Here is a 23,133-nt window from a genome sequence, read left to right on the forward strand (position 1 = left end):
TATTATTACAAGGTAACAATAAGCTTTTAGAGTGTAAATATGATGATGATTTATTGATGATGATAAGAAGACAGTGGTGTAATGAAGATGTGATGATGATGTTGATGAAACTGCCTGATAAAGATTTTAGAAGCAGGAGTTTGTACTAAGTGAGGAGTTTGTCTGTACTAAGGTTACACTGAAAAATAGGATGTCTCCACTGTTTCTGTCTCTCCTACTTGTGTCTCAAATGTGATATTTTGAACCATTCAATTTGGTTACAATGGGTAATCACTAGTTTTATGGAAAAAAAAAATCAGATATAATTTTGAGTCTTTGTCTTTTTTGCCCCGGGTTGAATGTGCCCCTCTGACAAAACCCCTGGCCCCAGCCAGGCCCCTTCAGTAAAATTGCTCTAGAACCGCCACTGATCACTAGAATATATTCTATTTACGTATATTACAACTATACATGGATGGAAGTAAAGAAATACATTTACTGTTGTTACTATAACAAAGTTGTTTGTGTACTTATACACAAAATGAACGAAAAAAGAAAAGGGGGGAAAAGTCTCTGCTAGGAAATAACCTTTTGGTGAACCCCACAGCACCAAAACATGCCAAAACATCCCAGTGGGCAGCATGGTGGCGCAGTGGTTAGCACTGCTGGCTCACAGCAGGAAGGTCCTGTCTGGGTCCTTTCTGTGCGGACTTTGCATGTTCTCCCTGTCCCTGCGTGGGTTTCCACCGGGAGCTCCGGTTTCCTTCCACAGTCCACAGTCTTTATTAATGTGGTGACACACTGGCATGTTTGATATTTTTTTTTTATTTTTTTATTTTTATTGCAGCTTTTAAGTTATCTTTCTTTTATGTTTATTATTTATTTTCTGTATGAATGCATTTCATTTTATATCATTCTTCTTTTTTAATTCCATTTTAAGAAATATATATGCAATGTTTATTTCATGTTTTAATTTAATTTGTTATGACACTTTATTTTATAATGGTGGTGTGACATTAAAAAATAATAATAATAACATTCTTTATACATCTTCTTGCCTTGTCTGCATTGCCTGGAAAAGCTACACTATCGGCACCTCGCCAACCACACAGTTAAAGAAAAAAAGTAACAAAGTAACTTTTATTCAAAGTAAATATTAAATAAATTATTTTTTACTTTTACTTGAGAAGATTTTTGCACAAGTAACTTTAGTTTTACTTGAGCAAAGTGATGCCAGGGCACCCAGTCTCTATACAATGTAGTGTATAGCACAAAGCCTCTGTATGGGATGCTGCTGATATATTGTAAGTACATTGTAAAGAGTGTTACAGTATATAAAATAGAAGTAAGAGACTGAATTCTGATTTGACCTTGAAATTGAGCTTCACAAACTGCACTACATAACAGCTTATCAAATTGACTAGTCTTTGATAAAAGACCAATGAATGATAGTTATTTATTTATTTATTTATTTTTCTTTTATCCGTAATGCTACAACGCATCATGACCAATTTCCACATCAGTATCATATTGAAAAATGATATTTGGTATGATCTGTACATTATGTTACATCAGAAAAGATTATACTGTTATGATAATATATTCCCCTTTATGTAATTTTTGTACTTATATTTAATGGAATTTAAAAGACACCAAGCAAGTACAGCCCTCACCTTTTTCTTTGTTGACTTTGAGGTACAGGGCATTAAAAACTGACATAGTTTGTGTTTCCTACAACTGAGCTATTTTCTGTCTGTACTTTGGCTTCCCTGTCATTCTGATATTTTTACTTGTTATAACTTCTGCTCCTTTTCTCTTTACACTGTCCTGCCAATTTGGTGGAGCCAGCTTGTAAAAGTGGATTTTTCTGTTCTTCTGTTTTTTTCTGTTCTTCTGATTTTATGATTTCATCATTTCTTTTTATTATTTCTATACTAAGCACTTTAAATTGCCTTGTGTAGGACTGCTATACACAGAAAAAGACTTGAATTATAACTGATGAAAGAATTTGAGACAAAGTTCAAGAAGCAGGTCTGGCGCAGCTACAATTCAAAGGCTCAACTTTATAACCTGCTTGCTCGCTCTGTTCTGGCTGTTTTTCTCGGTTGCCTAACGAGCTGAAGGAAATCATGTAACAGCCTGTTAATCTGTGGGAGTGTCTTGGCTAAAGCGAGATGTAACCACGCCCAATCAGCTGTTTCCTCAAGAGTTTTGCAGCTCAAACTCATATTAGGATAACTTTTTTCTTTTACTTTTATCCAGTCTTATAGCAAACAGAGACACAGTGGACCTTGTTGGAAACGTTTATTGTTACTTCATCATTTATTTCTGGCAGTGTCAGTTATGTCTTTAGCAGCTCAGAGTCAACAGTGGTGTCCCACCAGCGTTCAGGTAGCGGTGCTCCAGGCAAGAGGCCTGCGGATAAAGGGGAAAAATGGCACCAACGACGCGTACGCGGTCATGCAAGTGGCCAAGGAGAAATACGCTACCTCGGTGGTGCAGAAAAGCGTGGCACCGATGTGGGAGGAGGAGGCAGTTTTCGACCTGCCGCCGGTCCATCCCGGCGGCTCGGAGAGCTGCACGCTGCACATCACCGTTTTGCACCGGGCGCTGATGGGTCCTGACAAGCTGCTGGGACAGGCTGCCATCAATCTGTGGGAGCTCAGTGAGGACAAACCTCGCAACAAGACCGAGTAAGTGGGCGCAGCCGGCCACTGTAGCAGCAGCTTAGAGGAGTCCGCTGTCATATTATTCATAGATGTATTGTTGATAGATAACAATTCAAGTAGGCCTACCCCCGCAATCCCTATAAGTACTTCTGACTCTGATTAGACAAACCCAGTGAACCCTCATCTTGATATTGTTTCAAAGAGAGAGCAGCATGAAGATTCAAGTCCATGTACCTGTCTTGCAGTAAGTGTTTTTAAGCAAGCAACTACTTTACCCAATTTTCCACTGGGGATCAATAAAGTATATGATTCAGATTCTGGTTCCTGATCAGCTTCAGGGGTGCTGTTCCGCAGCTGACCTCTGACCTTCCCAGAGACAGGCAAGTCACTTTCCCTTCAGGAATCACCAGAGTAACCCATCCAGAAATAGACAGGCAAATGTCAGACAATTGTTATGATTAGTGCTTTTTTTTTTTTTTTTTTTTTTTTTTTTAAGGAACCCAGGTTTCTCCACAACAAACATATTTCTGAGGTTCAGTTTGTTTGATTTTTAATCCTTATGAATTTAAGCTTTTTCTGTGCCTTCAGTCTTAGGTCATAGTTAAATTGTGTATGTGAATAAGCATATCAGGAGAGCTACAGTTATTCTCCTGTGGTTGAGAATGGATGTTCAGGCAAAAAAGGTAGATGATGATTTCCTGATTTAGAACTGAAGAGGATTTTCTTCTGAGATATTTGCACCTTTTCTTAAAAAATGAGTTATCCAAGCATACACACAACCGGGCTTCACTGCACAACCTCGCTCTGTTGGGTGTAACTCATTAATGTTGTGTGATCGCCGATGTGCAGCTTGAACGATCTGTGTCCTCAGCTGCCTTCTGGGATGTCATTTAGAATTACTTATTCAAACAAATCAAAGGAATCAACAGACTCATTTACCCACTGACTGAATCTGTCAGAGTGCACTTCAAAAAGGCAGTGAAACCTCATGTGATCAAACTCAACACAGTATCTTATGTCAACACATGATTTGGACCTCATCATATTTAGCAGTTATATCTAAATGATCAACAAGCTATATAAAGTCATCAACTGATATTATTCTCTTATGTGCAAAACAAATTGGTAATGATGGCTGTAATCAGTTTTTACAGGCCTACAGATGGTCACAGTATTAGCCAACATTTCTGTTGATAAATGGCCTACCTTGTGAATATTAATATTTTAGTTCAAGTTATCCTTCCATAATTATGTCAAAACTAAGCTGTTTCAGAGTATTATAATCTCCTTGCCATGTGAACAGATTGACACACAAGCAGAGTCCATAGAAGCCTTTTGCAAAAAGAAACACACATCCACACACACACACCCACACACACACACACACTCACAATTCCTTTGTAATTCATTTGCTGCATGTCATCTCCTCTCTCTCCCCTACCTTTCCTGTCTATCTCCACTGTGACTGTCAAATAAAGCAGAAATGCCAAAAAAAAGAATCTAAAGAAAGAGAGCTTTTCAAGCTCTCTGCATCGAAGCACCAGTGAATGCATGTTTTAGGGGAATTTTGATTTGAACTGTGCATTCTTGAGATCACAGGCATACCAAAGGATAAAGTGGCATTTGAGACATTTGACCTTAATATGTACTCAGTAATACCAAAGTTGCTTTTCCAATAACAAAACACTATCTTTGTGTTCATCCCAAAATATGTTAACATATGTTAATATGTTATAATAATAATAATAATAAAACTTTATTTGTATAGCACCTTTCATACAAGAATTGCAGCTCAAAGTGCTTCACAATAAAAAGAAGAACATTTGAAAACACATTAAATAAAACATTAAAAAGAATAAAACAGCACAGGGTGGAAATAAAAAGAAAAGGCTAAAAATTGAAATAAAATTTGAAATAAAACAAAAGATGCAAATAAAACAATAAAAGACAACAGTGCGGAATAAAATAGGAGCAAGTTAAAGGCTAGAGCGAAAAGGTGAGTCTTTAATCTTCTTTTAAAGATGTCTAGTGAGCTGGCTTCCCTGATGTCTAAAGGTAGTGTGTCCCAAAGCTTAGGGGCGTAAGTAATAAAGGCGGCATCCCCAATTTTCTTTCGACTGTTGTAGGGAACCAATAAGTCAGCAGCAGACGATCGCAGTGCTCTTTGGGGTGCATAGCCAATAATGGAGTTGGCAATGTAGCTCGGTCCTAGCCCATGAAGTGCTTTGTATACAAGTAGGAGAACCTTAAAGTCAACTCTAAATGTTACAGGGAGCCAGTGTAGGGCAGCTAAGACCGGACTAACATGCTCTCTCTTCCTGGTTCTGGTTAATAAGCGAGCAGCAGAGTTTTGGATGAGCTGAAGTCTGTCAGTGGTTTTCTTTGGGAGGCCGGTAAAAAGTACGTTGCAGTAGTCAAGTCTGCTTGAGATAAAAGCATGTATTCGTTTTTCAGCATCTTTTTGATTTATAAATGGTCGCACTTTAGCGATGTTTCTAAGGTGGAAGAATGATTTTTGTTTTGGGGCCAACTAACAGGATCTCTGTTTTGTCTTCATTTAACTTGAAGAAGTTATCGCTCATCCATTTGTTCACTGCCATGAGACAGGTAGTGATAGAATTTATCGCTGTAGCATCATTTGGTTCGGCAGAAATATGCAGTTGTGTGTCATCTGCATAACTATGAAAACATACATTGTGCTCTCTGATGATGTCACCGAGTGGCAGCATGTATAGTGAGAAAAGTAATGGACCAAGGCAGCTCCCTTGTGGAACTCCATAGCAGTTGTCCTGTTCCCCAGACTGTCAGTCTGACGTAAAACTTTCTCCCTTTGATGTAAGTTTTAAACCAGTGTAACACACAGTCAGAAAGACCAACCAATTTTTCTAGGCGACTGATTAAGATGTCATGGTCAATCGTATCAAACGCAGCGCTAAGGTCTAAGAGGATAAGAATTGAGACCTTATTTTCATCATAGTTCAGTCTGAGGTCGCTGACGATTTTAGCAAGCGCCGTTTCAGTGCTATGATGTTTTCTAAAGCCTGATTGAAATTCCTCCAGGATGTTATTTTCTTCAAGAAAGGCATTTATTTGCACTGCAACTATTTTTTCAAGTATCTTACTAATGAATGGTATGTTTGATTGTTCTGTTCTAGTTAGATATACTGTTTGTATTAGAGCCTAGTGTACTGTCTCTTTAAGAGACCTGAGTTTGCTGATCATGTGATCTCGCAAAATCAGGAACCAGGAACTCTCACGATAGTTCAGTTCATGGAAGAAAGCAAGGACATGGCGGATCATGGCCGCATGTTGCTAGCATCTGGTTCCATCCGCTACATCCAAGTGTGTTTTGGAGTATTGTCGGTATGTACATTGATGCTTGTTTCATGTGTGGTATATAATCTACAGTTACCTTCGTTAGCAACATGTTTATACATAAGCTAAAACGGGAATAAAATACTGTATTCATCCGAATATAAGACGATATTTTTTCCATTGAAAATACCCTGAAAAAACATCCTCGTCTAATATTGGGGGTCTAATACCATGTATTGTACTTGCATATGTAAAGGTAGGCTCGCCTGATGCCGCAATTACCGGCGAATGGCCGCATTGCGCAGTCAATAATCAACCATGTTGTCTGTGTCATTGTCCGTTGTGCTGCTGCAGCCGCCTATGAACAAAAGTTGATTTATAATGATAGGTAGGTATATATGGCATTCTGTGTGCGCCGCTCACCTGTCAGATCCGGCAGACCTTACCGGGTGGGTGCAGTACCGGCTGGCATCAGGCGAGCCAGGCGAGCCGGCCGCTCACTGATCAGGTCCGGCAGACTTGACCAGGTGGGCGCGGCACCGGCCGGTGCAGCAGCCAGCATCAGGCAGCAGTGGTTTCGCGGGGGTTGTGACGCTCAAAAAAATGTATCCACCGTTTTATAGCCGCTTCTTTTCCCGTTATTGTCTATGACAAAATGCTTTTTGTGTTGCTGCAGTGCTGCCTGCTCGTGTTCTGTGCTGCTGCTCCTCTGTGATGACGTACGGGACTGAACACCAAAACCAAAGTGTGGCAGTGTTTCAGATGGATGTGATTGACTGAAAACACGCACCAGCATGTTTTTTGTTATGTTTTGTTTTAATCTCTTGTAATTGGCTCAAAATCAAGCTCAAAACACGCATCCAAACGTTTTTTTTTTTCTTTAGAAAAAAAGCTCCCGAATAATGAGGAGAAACTTCGGACGGAAAAAACTATTCAGGATCAAAGCATTATTTGTGTACTTCCGAATATCGTATTCGGGTTCAGGTACATCCCTAATATATGGCTCACTTGAAGCCTGCTGGCTTGATTGACAGATGCCAGAATTGTTATGTCACCAGGCTCTCAGCCTACATATACACCTGCCATTTGCCATGTCACTCCTTTATAGTTGCCTGAGGAAGACCGTTTGGTTGAAACGTCATCTTTTTAGTCAATAAAGTTTATTGGGAGCTCCAATGCAGTGTGCAGATTTTCCTCCTGTCTCTCGTTTGGATCCTTTGATCATCCAGCACCTGGCCTAAAACAGGACTGGATGTGCGCACAACCACTCTGTCTTCTGTGATTCATCCTTTGTGCGGTACTTCGTTTGCTGACTCCCTTGGTGCTCCCTTAGTGAATACAGCGAGGCCGAGCGTGCCCGCGTCATGCTGAAGGATTCTCTGTTTGATGAAGTGGAAGCCCCAGACTCCAGAGACATTGATGGGATCACAGATCAGCTTTACAAACTGCATGAACGCAAGACTAAACTGTATCTCCACGCAGTAACGCTGAAGGACTATCTTAGGAAGAAAATTATCCCACGGGGTCTCAGGCTACAAAAAGCACCTGTATTAGGCCTGAACAATCCTGATTTTTGCCAGCGTTGGACTGAAATTTTAAATAAATGCAGATTTGACCTAATGGCTTTAGCCATAAATGAACTGAATGAACGAGTGGAGAAGTCATGCGCAGAGGTGACTACTGGATGCGCAGCTCACTAAAGAGCTGTCAGACAAAAAGAAATTAACTGAGCTCAAGAAAGACATTGAACATTATGTGGCTAAGTGCTCCAATGAGATTCGCACTCGCAAGAAAGCCAAGTTCGCACGGGACATGGATGACTACAAACAGAACAAGGTTTACTTCTGGAAAGACGGCAAGCCGGAACAACAACATCGGGACAACGCCAGACACCGATCCAGAGGACGCCGACAGCCCGACTGGCATTACAGAGGCTGGCCTTCCTCATCCTCTTTTGAATCTGGGTCTGACACGAGCAGCCAATGAGGACACACAGCGCCTTTTTTAGGCCGTGCCCGCAACAGGTGTCAACCCCAGTGGAGACGAGCCCTCCCAGACATAAGCGATGTAGGAGAGGGCAGCGGAAGAAGGCGAAGGTCTCCGAGGTTTGCCGAGAACAACAAGACACGGTAATAAATCTGTCTGATAAAGCACTATCTGAACCCTGCACTTCAGCGCTAAGCAAAGGGCTGAATTTTGCGCTTGAGACTTATATTCGGATGAATACAGACTTGGAGAGTTTTTTCACGCTAACACAAGAGACTGCACCCTAAGCACCAACAGCTCTGCCCCCCCTCCCACATCCACCCTTAACACCACCATCATTACTGCTGATGCACCCATCCCTGGTAACACTTGTACGGGCACTGCTCGCCTTCCCTTCAAGAGAAGATCCACCTTTATTCCTCCTAAACACTGAAATGCATCACTTGATACATATTGTCGGTTGGTGGAAGATGATGTGAAAGGTTTATTAAAAAAGAAAAAAGAGTACCAAGTGTTTAATAATTTGTCCAAAGCAGAAAGGGATGCATTAACAGATCTGAGCAAGGATAATATGGTTGTGGTACGACCTGCAAATAAGGGGGGAGCCATAGTCCTACAGAATGTGTCCGATTATGTCAGGGAAATTAAAAGACAACTCAGTGACACCACCTTTTATGAGAAGTTGTCCTCTGACCCCACCAGTAGGCTGAAAGCTGTTGTGCAGTCCAGACTTACAGCTCATTTAAACAACTCTGAGTTTGATAAGAGTGTCTTTGATTTTTTGTCAGTTGCACATCCAGTCATTCCAGTGATTTACACACTTCCTAAGATACACAAGGGCTTAGACATTCCCCTAAAAGGCAGACCCATTGTAAGTGGCATAGGCAGCATCACTGAAAATATTTCAGCCTATGTGGACCATTTTATCAAACCTGAGGTCATCACTCTGCCTTCCTATATAAAGGATTCTAGTGATTTTATTAATTCACTTAAATCTTTTGACAATGTCACTGGCTCTTTTCTTATGGCTACTTTTGATGTCCAATCACTGTATACGTGCATTCCAGAAAGGGGTGGCATAGAGGCGCTAGAGCATTCTCTGAGTCAACGCCCAGCCACATCCAAACCTAGCACTGCATGCATTTTGGATTTAGCTGACATAGTCCTCAGTAATAACTACTTTAGGTTTGAGAATGACTTTTACTTACAATCTAAGGGTACTGATGGCACCAAACTATGCTTGCCTATATATGGGTCATTTTGAAAACAAATATGTTTTAAATACAGCAAACCCATTTGGTCCAAGATTTTATTATATCGAAGGTTTATTGATGACATATTTATTATTGCTGATTGTACTGTGGAAGAACTGAATCTATTTCACCAATACCTGAATTCATGTAATGATCACCTGCGTTTCACACTTGAGTTTGACCGGGAAAGCATCAGTTTTTTAGATGTTTTGGTCCAAAAGAGTGGGGACCGTTTACACACAGATCTTTTTCACAAACCTACAGATCGAAACACCAAGTTAAGAGGAGACAGTTTTCACCCCCAACCACTTTTCAAAAGCCTGCCTATCAGCCAATTCCATAGGATTTGCAGGGTATGCAGTGATGACAGCACATACGCAGCACAGGCTTCAGACCTTTCCAACACGTTCCTCAATAGGGGTTACAGACAGGAGTGGGTTGCTGCAGCAAGAGGGTGCTGTGATAAGATGACGCAAGAAGAGTGCCTCCAGCCTAGAAAAAAGGCACTCACTCACAACTCTACGATGTGCTGTGTCAGATATTCCCCCCTTGGTGCTAAGTTCAGGGAGACAATTCAAAAGCACTGGCACATTGTAAATTCAGACCCTAAACTAAAAAATATATTCACTGAACCACCCAAATTGGTGTTTAAACGTCCCAACAACATCACGGATGTGACGGCTTGGTGAGATCTGACATCAACCCCCAAAATACACCAAAACCTCTCAACCTACCGGATGGTAACTACAAGTGTGGGGGCTGCTCCCAATGCGTCTGCACGCAGAGATGCAAGACCTTTACCCATCCACATACAGGTCGCAACATCTCTATTTGGGGGGCCATTACATGCAGTACTATGCATGTGATTTACATGATCCGTTGCCCATGCGGCCTTGCTTATATTGGGAAAACATCCAGGGAACTACACACCAGGATTAGTGAACACAGGAGCAAGATCAGATCAGGTGACGAGCACAGTCCTGTTGCAGCCCATTTTAAAAAAGCAGGCCACAGTGTTAGTGCGCTGCGTTATCTAGGAGTGGAGAGGATTGAAAAATAGTGCAGAGGTGGTGACATGGAGAGAAAACTGCTTCAAAGGGAGACCTACGGGATCTATTTCCTCAATACCATGTCACCTAAGGGCCTCAATGAGGAATTTGACATTAGGCCCTTTTTGTGAACTGGTATTTGGTGTGTTTTTTCTCCGAACAGTGTTGATTACAAAACTTTTTGAAAACTGTGATCTCATGCCTTTGTTGTGTCTTTGTATGGTTCCCTAGAATAATCTGCACATTGTATTTTGTGTATTTTTTGTATTTATTGTGTATATTGTAATGCATTGTATTGTAGGAATATATGCCCATATATGGCTCACTTGAAGCCTGCTGGCTTGATTGACAGATGCCAGAATTGCGATGTCACCAGGCTCTCAGCCTACATATACACCTGCCATTTGCCATGTCACTCCTCTATAGTTGCCTGAGGAAGACCGTTTGGTTGAAACATCATCTTTTTAGTCAAAAAAGTTTATTGGGAGTTCCAATTCAGTGTGCTGATTTTCCTCCTGTCTCTCGTCTGCTTGTGCTCCAGGACATTGAATGCTTACAACAACTGCTTTCCCTGCTCACTCCAGGGGCCTCGTTTTCTTATTCTGGTACTAATCAAGCACAGTGAATTAGTGGCACCAAAGTGGCTTTTTTTTGGCACAAGTAAATGTTTTCCCCTTTTGTTTTGTTGTAGCACAAGTGCTGGCATACTGAAAAATCTCACTAATTCTTTATGTGTATGTTTTCCTGTTTCACTTTGATATATATTCTTCAGCTAGTAGATATGTATCAATAATGAGATTATAGTGCGATAAAGCAATATTGTGAGGTCAAGGCAAAGTTTGTACTGGGTTAAAGTATGATTTGTCACCCACAGCTCCTTCTGAGATGTATTAGGCCCTCCCCTTTTAGCTGATGCAATCTGTATCCAACAGTGTCATGACAGGTGTGTTTTTCATCTTCAACACGTTCTTACTCCCAATGCGTCAACAGGCTGACGATTGGTCAGAGTCCCTTAGCGTCACATGCCGACTCATTAGGCACCTGTTTCTCGTCAGTTTTCAACGAGTTGGGTAACCCGACAGACTTACGTAGAACTCCCACAACGTCTGAAATAGATGCCACGGGAAGCATTTGGGGCGTCAACTAACTCTTTGTTGTCATGGTAACATGACGTTTTCTGCGTCATATAACGTGGTAATAGAGTCTGCCAGTAAACCCAGAACTCCATTAGTGCTTTTAGCACTTCCTTTTTGAATGGGATTTTGGTAAAATATCTGTGGTTAACAACAGCTTAAGCAAGTTTCAGGTTTTGTTCTACGACAGAAAACACGTCAATAAATACCCCTTTTTGAAGCTTTTACGAGTCGTAAAAAAGGCGATTGTTAACAAATTGCTCAATATGATTACAAACTGTCAGGGACATTAAACGTCATCAATGGCAGACATTCTTTTTATTCTCAGTGGAAAATGCAATATTTTAAGATAGTTTATGCGTTTTGATAACATTTCTAGCGGGAAATGTGCATTTTTTTTCTAAATCTTTATTCAGTTAATGTATATGATGTTTACTTTCTTAATTATTATGAAGATTTTTTCAGGTTTCTATCGTTGCTGTGGTTGTTGTTATGGACGCTGCTATCACTATCGCTCATGTACCCTCTGCTCGGAAGTATTTTCCTCACTGTCACCGTGGAAATCTGGGGAGGGAAGCGTGGGGTTTTGGATGAAGGGCAGCGGATCTTGCCTCATCAACCTGATCTCACAGAAATCCGTGAAATGAGCATGACCTCTTAATAATGCATTGCGTGCTCCTCGCACATAACCTGTTTTAATTACATGCGGTCACCACGCAAACAGTGTGTACTGAAAGTCAATTAGGATACTTGTCCCGGTGGACTCCCGGATTCTCGGCTTCAAAGACGTCACGCTGTGGGTGGTGGTTCATAGATCCCGGAAGTGCAAATTTAATTGATATTCTGAAAAAAAGATCTGATTATTAGCCATAATGTTGTAACCATCCAAGGCAGACTTACCACGAGCTGTGAGGTTGTGTAACAGTGGCATGTATCCACAAGTCCGGTATAATATCAACTTTATTTTAAGAAAATACGTTTTATTTGTGATATCATATCATGGAGAAGCACTACATTACCCATAATCCTAATGTTTATCAGCGACGTGTCTGATTTTTAGTCTTACTCAGAATTCATACAGTGTAGTTCTCTGGTCAAAGTTGTTCTGAGGACCTGGGCAGTCCATAAGGCCGGAAACAGGGGAAAGCTTTCTTCAACTAATTGTAGGTTAAAGCAAAAAGATGAATTTAAGTTTGGATTTAAAGGACTCAACAGACTCTGACGGATTGTCTGACGGCAGCAGGATGGTTATTCCATTAAAGTGGGGCCCAACAGGAAAAGGCCCAGTCACCTGCTGAGTTTTTGTTAACTTTGGGTAAACAGAGGATGGCTATTGGGGTGTATGACAACATTTCTTTTTATTCAGTTTTACTGGGGTTCATTTGCACAGGTCATTTGGTCTAACCAGCAGCATGTGGCATGCGTGTTGAGGTTGCCAGTGGCCTTCCTTTTGAAACCCAGAAAGTTTTCCTGGGTACTAGTGGTTCATGGGAACTTCCTCCTCTGCAGATGCAGTAGATGGGAAGTCTTGGCCAGTTCTGGGACTTGGACGCTATCACTGTTGAGCATGTCTCACTTACTTAACTTCTCTCCCACTCTCACTCAGTTGTGTTTTGTGATAAGAAGGGCTTGAGTCAGTGCATTGTCTTAGCCATTCAGGCTCTGACAGGAAATGTGTGTGCAGAAGTGAGAGCAAACGCACAAAATGTTGAGTCACACAGAGTCTTCTTCTGGTTCTCTATCTCTGTACATCAGCGGGACCGCACACTGTGTACTCTGAACAGGGGTGTGAGATTGCTGAGTTCAAGGACATCCTCATTAAATAGGCATTATTAACTGAATATCACACTTTCATTTGTTCCTCTTCCCTCTTCCTACAACCAGCCAACACCTAACTCTTTCATAACTTCCCTTTTTCCTAAACTGTAGTTGCTATTTCTCTTTTTGAGGAGATCTTCTGTTGGGTTTTAATTGTTTTAGTGGTTTAGGCATGAATTAAATTACAGTGGTTGTCAAAGGTTAGGATTCAGGTCACATTAATGCAGCCATCTTGGCATCTGTACAGAGCAACATACTTTCTGTCCAATAATGTAATTTGTATTATGGGACTGAATTGCTGAATTTGTATAACTGCCTGGTGCTTTGAGAGGCTAATAATCAAATGCAAAAACCTAAGCATAAAATGCTGTTTTTCTTATTTGGGCTCCACATACAAAAGTATTTGTGTACAGGAGCTGTGACAATAGATTGACCCCTTCACACATTCCAAGAAAAGGTGTTTCCTTTAACACACATTTGAAGAGGCAGAGGCACAAATCTCAATGGCATAGCTGATTTAATAGTTTGGGAAGAATGCATAATGAAGTGGGATCCATTTATATTTTTAGAATCAGTGGCTTCTCAGGGAGAAGTGATATATAAACAGGAAACGCGAGAGTATGGTATTGATTTATGGCACAAACACACGAACAGACACACCCACGCCCATGTGTACATACACATACACACCCTGTGAAATAAATAGATATTTCTTTCTAATTCACAATGTTGTGCAATTCTTCCACATTTCTTAGTGTTTTCTAAAACTAGACTTGTGAGCTGGATCTAAAATTACTCTGTGTTATAGATTATAAGAACAGACAACTTCTCTATCTTTGTGCAGCAATATGTGTTATGTATATGCACACATGCTCACACACAGACACACATGCTGCTACTCTGCCCTCCCTTATTTCCTCTCTTCCAGTAATTCTGACTTCAGTTAGAGCTGTTTGTTCAGCTTTGTGAGTGATGAGCCAACCTCAGATTCTGCTTGACAGGCATTTTTTATGCTGACTACATCTTTTCATTGTTCTGTTAAATTATTTTGCTTATTTCAGTAATTTGAGACCCTTCTCTTTGCATAGGTTTCAGACCGGTGACTATGACTGCCACAAGAGACGCAACCCACCACACATCTCATATTATTCTTTTTCTCATATTATTCTTTTTATTAAGTTTTATTATATGTTTTCTTGTCAAGTTAATATAATTAGATATATGTAATGTGTTTTCCTTCATTAGCCAGATGGCTTCTTCCTCTATTCTTTTCCTTTCATGGTGCATCTTTACTCAGTTGGAGAGTTGAACATGTTACCATAAAGCCATTTTTTGATTGGTGACTATATCCAAGCTTGAGTAACCATAATGTATCAAAAATGTACACTTAAGACAAGTGGTTCCCAAAGAGGGTGCCGTGGAAACTGTCTGAATCAGAATCTGCTTGTTTAACATTATCATTATCATATCATTCATTTTACAAATGCATCATATAAACTTTATTTTAGTGCATTTACAATCGACTTTGTAATCAAATAAAACAGAGATATTGCTCAGGTTTAAAAATATTAAATTGAATGTAACATTAGCCTTATGTGTTGCATAAATTTTTCAACAGCATCAAGAACAACATATATGTTGCTATGGGGCGCTGCAGGGCAACATTCATTGTTCCCACTTTGCACCCCTTTTGTTCGCTGCTTGCTGTCATCAGCATCAGTTGCTAGTTTCAGCAGTATTTGAGGAGTATCCATTCCACTCAGAGTGCCCTCAAGCTGCTTTTACCATCCCGACATCCTATTTATATGAGCTTTCTCTTCTTGCAGTATGTTAAGAATCAGACACAAATGCGGCTGTCAGTGGACCTGCAAGTGGTGCTGTCTGTCTCCCCCCGCTTAAGAGACTGTGCTCCCAAAAGCATGTGTACCACTAATGTGCCCAACAGAGTTTATGTTTTGTTTTGTGTTTCTCTCCATTTCCCTACCAGTGTTTAAACTGATCATTCTATTATGATTATTATTCTCAAGTTCATATTTCTTAAAGTTGTCAGTTACCAAGTATTCAAGACCTTTATTTGTCCCTGAGGGGCAATTGATTCTGCCGCAGTAGCAGTAAAAAACAGCAACAGCAACAACAACAACAACAACAACAACAACAACAACCACAACCACAACAACAACCACAACCACAACCACAACAATGGAGTGAAACACACAAGGCAGACAGTCACATAAAATCAGTAGTAAATAAGTAAATTTCAGTCAAAACAAAGAGCCTACTTATTATTATTCATAATATTTTACTCATCAATCATTTTCAGTGAAATGATGTTGAAGTTTTTACTGGCTTTACAGAGTTTTATCAATTGTATATGACCAATGGTATATTGTTTTTAGTTTAAGCTCTGAGGTGATTAAATCTTTTGTTTAAATTTTCAAAGACCTGGGGCCTATTCCATCAATCTGGCTAACGGGATAGCCTGTCTGATTTCGATAAGCCTCGCTAATTTAAGTGAGAGTTCCGTTCCATCAAAGTGGCTTATATGTTCAATTACCATATTCATCCGAATATAATATTTTTTCCATTGAAAATTCCCTGAAAAAACGCCCTCGTCTAATATTGGGGGTCTAAGCAAATACACACGTATTGTACTTGCATATGTAAACCAGTAGGTAGGCTTGCCTGATGCCGCAATTACCGGCGAATGGCCACATTGTGCAGTCAATAATCAACCATGTTGTCTGTGTCATTGTCCGTTGTGCTGCTGCAGCCGCGTATGAACAAAAGTTGATTTATAATGAAAGGTATATATGGCAGTATGTGTGCGCCGCTCACCTGTCATATCTGGAAGACCTGACCGGGTGGGCGCGGCACCGGAGTCGGCCCGCCTGATGCCAGTCGATATAAAAAGTATTTTTCCAAAAAAAGGGTCTTGAAAAAGAGGGGTCGTCTTAAAATTAGGGTCATCTTTTATGCAGGTCAATATGGTATTAAAAAAATAGAAATAAATCAATATTTAGACATGTATACTTCTGCGTTTCATCTGTCTGCAATCTTACGCCAAGCCATCTCCCTCGCTTTGTTAATTGCAACAGTGTTACCTTTTTTTGTGATGATTTCTCTATATTCTTCATATAGTTCCATCAGCAGTGTCTGCTCCGCTGCTGAAAATGTCGAGGCTCTCCTTTTCCCCTCCTTTTGAGACAGTTGTATCTTTATTTCGACGATCGACTGTTCTGGGCTGCTTATGTGCCCCGTGAACGCGCACACTTGAGGCTTGTTCAAACGTGGCTAGAATTAGCGTTGACTTGACGCGGCTGAATCGCGTTAGTGGAACGGGTTGAGGCTTTAGTGAAAGTTGACGCTAATTCAAGCCAGGCAATATCAGGTAAGCGCAGCTTTCTTTAGCTGCTTTCATGGAACAGCCCCCTGGGATGCCTCAGGGAGATTTATTTATTTATTTATTTATTTATTTTCAGGCTAAAAAAAAGTTTGGGCACCACTGCTATAGACTACCCTTAATTGAAATAATGAACTAGTCTAAATGCAGCTTTAGTTTTTCTGTCTCAACTCAAAAGTTCAATTTCAATGGTCAGTTATAACTTTCACTTTATTTTAGAATGGTTTGACTTGTGTAGCGGCTGCATACTTAACTACCAGAAGCCACGAGGGTCAAGTACAGAGATTGTTCGCGATGCACCTGATGCTGGAAAAAACTCAGGTCTACCAAAGTATGTGCGTTTGATTGTTTATTCTTCTCACACAAACTGTTACATGTTGACAGGCTTACAAACAAAAATGCGAGCACTAAAGAAGAGCAGAGTGAAGCGGTCAGCAAAAGATATGGGGCGTTTCTCAATTTGTGTTCTTATCTGTGCTTGCATTCTTGCGGACTTGTGAAATGTCATCAGTCGTGACCCAAGTACTGTTCCAATTCAAAGTTCGCATCTAACCAAGTTCGGTCCAAATTCCCGGATGCGTTCTTGCTCCACCCCTTTCATTCGATATTCATCTTCTTTCTTCTGGGGTCACAGGTTACAAGCACTTAACCCACCGCAGGGGCACAGCCTTTACCGCTGGCCGAGATCACAAGGAAGCCTCTTGCAGAAGATAGACTTTGGTTATGGGCCTATCTAGACAACCAGTCTTTATTTTTGAGTTTAATCAGCAATCTTCGCACAAACCCTTTCCTATTCGGAAAAGTCTGGACAACCAGTCCCATGATCCAAGAATTACGTGGTACTGTATCATCTACAATAAGCACAATGTCCCCTACTACATAATTGTGTTTAACACCACACCACTTCTGAAGTTCCTGCAACTGTAGCAAGTATTCATTGACCTACTGCTTCCAGAACAGATTTGACATGTACTGGACTTAATTCCAGCGGTGACGAGCGTAGACATCATCTCTTTGGAATTCCCCTGATGGTAGGGTTGGGGAGGTTTTTAATAACAAGAGATTATTTGGTGTCAACGTGTCTAAGTCATTAGGGTCAGTGGATGCCTTGGTAATTGGACGCCCCTTAATGATGGCTTCCACTTCACAGAGGATGGTGTGAAATCCCTCTTTATCAAGACTCTGCACTTTCAAGATGGAGTTGAGAATCTAGACCGGATCATCAAATCTCCTGTGTAGGTTTAAAGTGCGCTGCTCTGCAACCTTCCTATTGTTGGGCATGTTTACCTCACTGTTTCGCAAAGGCAATGCAACCTGGTAGTGACCATTTACAAGCTTTGCTGAATGCGTGACCAGTTCCATGAATCTTTGGTCTTCTTTGGACAAACCAGGTCATTCATTGTGACTGCATTCAGGGAAATACATCTTAAACTGTTGCGGCCAAAGCTCATCCAAGTTCATGACTGAGATTCTGTTGACTGTGGCAACATCAATTTCCTCATCACTGTCTCCTCCCAGTGGTCCATTTACAGTCCAGCCCAAAATTGTCTTAACAGCATAGGGTTCATTGTCCACACTACGGATTACTTGTAGTGGTGGTTCCAGTGCTCTTGGCACATTTATCCCTCTCAGCAGCTCAGCGTTAGAGTCAATCTCTGGCAGATGAACATGTTTTAGGTGAGGCCACCTCTGGAGATCCCTCTGACGTGGATTGTTTCTCCTATGGACGGGCATGCTTTCCTGGGTAAAGGTTTTTGGCAGTGTGAGAGCCATTTTTGGGCACATTTGATAATGGGTGAAGTATTTATGTTGTTGATATTTGCACTATAAGTTCTAAAAATATGTTATTTTCTTCTACAGTCAATTTGTGTATACATTTTGGGGATATTTAATGTTTATTGGACTTTATGATATTTTGTGGGTTATGGTGCACATATGTTTGCAACAGTAGATGGGGCCGTAAATTACTTTGTAGAGCATGTGCTCAAAATAAGAGTCAGTAGCAACAGCAAAATAAGCTGTTAGGCACTGGCAGAGAAGATTTGGCAAATTTTTCATGGGCGCAACCCACATACTCAGCTCTGCTGCTCAACCCACAAATGCATGTTCCTTACAAATGTGGTACCATTTAAAAGGGAAAATAACAGGCTTTCCGACAGTACAAGATTTATTGCCAAGAAGTATTGTTACAACAAAGAAATAATCTACCAAACACAAATTTCCTTACTTTTTGTGCAATGTTTATAATAGTGCTGACTGTCAAGAGTCTGCATGATTCCAAAAAAAAAGTTCTCTTGATGCATTCAACCAAGTGGCACTGGAGCTAGCAAAAGCCAAAAAACTGTGGCGCGATGGAGAGACAGTCAATAGGTGAAAGTCTGGATGTGGGTACACACCCCAGCGCCTTAATGGGCGGCACTGGGGTGGTGCTTGCTGGTGCTATACCACCAGCAGAGATTACAATAGTACCACCATAGCACCACCAAGAAAATAACTGAATTATCACATTTAAATTCTAGCTTTCTCTGTATATTTTCGAAGTTATTAATGTTTGTGCAGTGAAATGGTAAAATGCAGTGGCGGTTCTGCCTATGTTGCCACCCTATAGGCGAAACGACTGGCTAGTAGCCTATTTTTCGAAAAAAGGGTCTTGAAAAAGAGGGGTCATCTTAAAATCAGGGTCGTCTTTATGCAGGTCAATATGGTAGGCTAGTCTAGAAAACTGACGATTTTTTTTTTTGAGTACCCACTTTTCTTTTTTCTTTTTTCTTTTTTCTTTTTTCTTTTTCTTTTTTTTTTTTTTTTGAGGGCACTCGTGCGCCCCCAAGTAGCCTAGATTGTGCCCTGGGCGGTTGCCCACATTGCCCATAGCAAAAACCGTCCCTGGTAAAATGTGTAGGCTGCGGTTAATGAAAACTAGATACCATGGACAGCGCTTTTGATTGAAGTGGGTGTGTGTGTGTGTGTGTGTGTGTGTGTGTGTGTGAATAACCTGTTGTAGGTGTTGCGTTGTCAGTGGTGCTGAAACGCAGCGGAGGAGATGGTTAGAGACAGAACATGTCACTCGGTTACTGCTGTTAAGCCTGCTGGTTTTGCTTATGGACTTCCACTGGGTGATTCTTGGTTTTTGTTTTAATTATAGTTTTGTTTATTACATACGATTTGTCCTACAACTCCTACAAAGCCTCACATCTGCTGTTTTCCTCATTTGACTTTAATGTAGGCTGTCTGTTGGCGTTGCTGTCTGTCAGTGTAATATGAATAGTAGTCATTGTTTTTAAGTTGAAAAGCACGCATTTAATGCTGATTGCTGGATTGGTGTGTGACTGATGTGCACTCTGGCTCGGAAGTTCTGTTATGTTATTGTTGATGCTCTTGTGTAGCCCGGGTTGTCTCCCATGTTGCTGACGCAATTCACTTGTATATTAAACACGAAAAACGCTGTTGTTTTGTGAATCAATAGCGGCATTGGTAAAAATATATCTGAAACTTACTTTTGAATCCCACGCGTCTGGCTTTTGCGCAACTAAAGGCTACCATACGGTACATCCATCAGCCCCATCACTGAATGATTCAGCCCCACTACAGCACCAGCAAGAAAAAATCTCTGGCGCCGCCACTGACTGCCTTGCAAGTCACTGCGGCCCCTTGTGATGACTTAAAAAAATGTTTTTACCCTTAACCCCATAAAAGTTGCTGATCCCTGTGTTAGAGGTTGTTCACTGTCAACTTTTCTGCCTGCGGGCAGTGCTAGGTGACATGTCATAGGAATGTCCCTATAGGGAATTTAAAGACATTCACAAAATATCATGCCAATCAGTGTGGTTGTGAGCAGAACGGAGCAGTGAGAATTTAGTGGATTTTAGATCCTCTAAAATAAAACGCTGTCATCCTCCTCTGATCCAAATACATTTTGTCTTGACCATCTCCAAGTGATTGAAAAAAATTATTGACCCTCCACCACCAAACATCACACTATTTTCACGAGCAAAAGAATGTTAAGTGTATAATAAATAAAATATTTTTGTTCAGTTTGGTCTCTTTTCTTTATTACATTTGCTTAACTCTAGATACGTTGTATAACCACAAAACACTTGATGGCAGTCTTGCCAATAATCTCAATAAACTCAACTTTCATGTATTATTGCGTTATTATAATTTCAATCATGCATAGGCTAGTTGATGCGTGGTTTGCAGTTCTATTCCCTGGCAGCACACAAAATCGGTGGGTCAAGCAGTTTGCGTAATAAAGATTAACATTCTGCTAAATAGCGGTGAAAAAAAATTGAGCTCATTAAATCTTTGCAGTGACTAGAGTCACTGTAGGGAGAAAAAAATGCAAATTGTAAATTTGTGACTATAATCTCAGAATTTCTGTGGGGTTTTTTTTCATGAATTTGTCTTTTTTCCTCATAAATTTACCACTTTAATCAATATCAGTTTTTAGTTTTGCTATCCCACTATATTTGCTGCAGTGACATCACTGCATGCATGGAAACATTTAAAATTCCTGAAAGCTGCCGCTCTGATGTTTAAATGTGTAAATCATTAAAGAAAATACTCATACCATGCAATAAAGACATCATGTGGAACGATCATGCTGCCTGGCATAATTTAAAAAGCAACATAGCAGGGGCAGGTAGAGGAAAAACTTAAGACCCACTCCAGACTAAATTCATTTAGGTCTAAAAGTAAGTATTCCTCATAACATCCGGACAAGAAGATCCAATTATTTTATTGTGTTAAAGGCTTAATTACACTTTACAACCACTGGCAACATGAATTCAAGAATGGTATCTAGACTGTGTTCTTGAAAAGCTACACCACTGAAATATTCATACCATTAATGATATATTTAATGGTTATGTAACTGTTAGCATGATGCAGGAATGTTGTTCTAATAATGTGTTGCTCTTTAACAGATGGTTTAAGTTGCTGGGCAAGACTGGCAAGGTGGACCGAGACAGAGGAGAGGTGCTTATGGACATCCAGTTCATGAGAAATAACAAGACTGCCAGCATGTTTGATCTTTCTGCCACTGGCAAGCCCCGATCTCGCCTGGGCAAATTCAAGGACAAAGTTCAAGGCAAAAAAAGGGAAGACCTCTCAGTTGCTTCATCTACCATGGTGCCATCTGTTCTCCAGGTTCTGACAGACAGTGAGGAGGAGGGAACAGGGGATTCATTTGATGAGAATGCTGCAGGCAAGGGGGAGAAAAAGAAGAAACACAAGTTCAAGTCTTTGTTGTCTCCCAAGTCTAACCTGCAGAGGAACATGTCTCAGTCCATGTGTGTACTTCCTGAGAAGAACTCCACAGTGAGCGGCAGCATCTCTTCTGGTTTGAATGTGGATGCCTCTGGAGGTCAGGAGAACACCATTTTTACACTCACTTTCACTGTTCTTTCTTATATTGTTCTCTGTGCTTGTTCACTGTATATATGTATAAATCTAGTTTCCATATGTTGTACACTTAACATTGATAGCCTCAGGTTTTTCCCGGTAAACGTCCAGTCCTTGATCACCATTCAGCGCCCCAATTTCAAACATGGAATATGATGCAATCCATACAATACTGCTTTATATAATTAAAATGCAGTCAATTCAGCACAACTATTCAGAGCATCTCAACACACACTAATCTGTTAACAAACACACAAATCTGTTGTGTGTTGTGTGCATGGTGCAAGCACAGTGTGGCTCCCAGTACCAGTGGTGCTGGGAACCCTATTGTTTTTGCTCGGATTTTTATTTATTTATGTATGTATGTATGTATGTATGTATGTATTACGGATGAGCCGGATACTCGGCTGAAACGAGTATCAGGTATGGATATAGCATTTTGCTGAGTACAAGTATGATCCGAGTAATTGGCTATGAGTCAATATCTGTGCTCGTGATGAATGAAAATCTTCATTAGGTAGCTGACTGTGTGCATGTTGTGTGACAGGCCAGTCACACACAGCGCCCCTCCCCTACACACACAGTACAGCAGTGCGCCGCTCACACACAACACACACAGTGATCCTCCCCTACGCCGTGTGCCCCACTCACACACACACACAGGGACAACCTCAGCTGTCACTCATTCAGGTGTGACAGCTCTCGTTGTGTCTCTCTTCAGTAGCGGTCAGGTGTTTTCCAGCTCGCTCTTCCCTCGGTCTGTAATCACTGATAGTCAGTAGAGTTTCTGCTAAACTTGACTGGTAACAGACGCGCTGCTTTTGAGCAGAGTTAGGGCTTAGGGCTTAGGGGTTGGGGCTGAATGCAACTGGCGTCACGTCTCTCACTTTTTTTTTTTTTTTTTTTTACCATCTGCTCGCTTTTACCGGCTGGTTTCTGATATAAAGTCAGTTGGAAAACTTTGCTCATAGCAGACGCAATACAGAGTCACAATCTTAACACACACACCACGTACACAAATACATTAGCTCAACACACAAAGTATATTATTATTTTAATTGTATTTTGGCTGCATGCACTGAGAGTCTGACACTTTCTCACTGTAGTTCATAAAAAATAAATATAGTAGTA

General features: G+C 40.8%; 1 protein-coding gene across 2 annotated transcripts in view; it reads left to right on the forward strand.

Annotated features, from left to right (window-relative positions):
* The first annotated feature begins 2,165 nt into the window (after positions 1 to 2,165).
* The window catches only part of LOC115368587 (trichohyalin-like), a 34,366-nt gene continuing 13,398 nt past the window's right edge, over positions 2,166 to 23,133 (forward strand). For both annotated transcript variants that reach the window (XM_030064763.1, XM_030064764.1), the window contains exons 1-2: positions 2,166 to 2,672; positions 21,525 to 21,964. In XM_030064763.1, coding sequence (XP_029920623.1) covers positions 2,323 to 2,672; positions 21,525 to 21,964 — 790 coding nt within the window. In that variant the 5' untranslated portion in view covers positions 2,166 to 2,322. The remainder of the gene's footprint in view (positions 2,673 to 21,524; positions 21,965 to 23,133) is intronic.

Source organism: Myripristis murdjan, chromosome 12 (genome assembly GCF_902150065.1).
Source record: "Myripristis murdjan chromosome 12, fMyrMur1.1, whole genome shotgun sequence".
Lineage (NCBI taxonomy): Eukaryota > Metazoa > Chordata > Actinopteri > Holocentriformes > Holocentridae > Myripristis > Myripristis murdjan.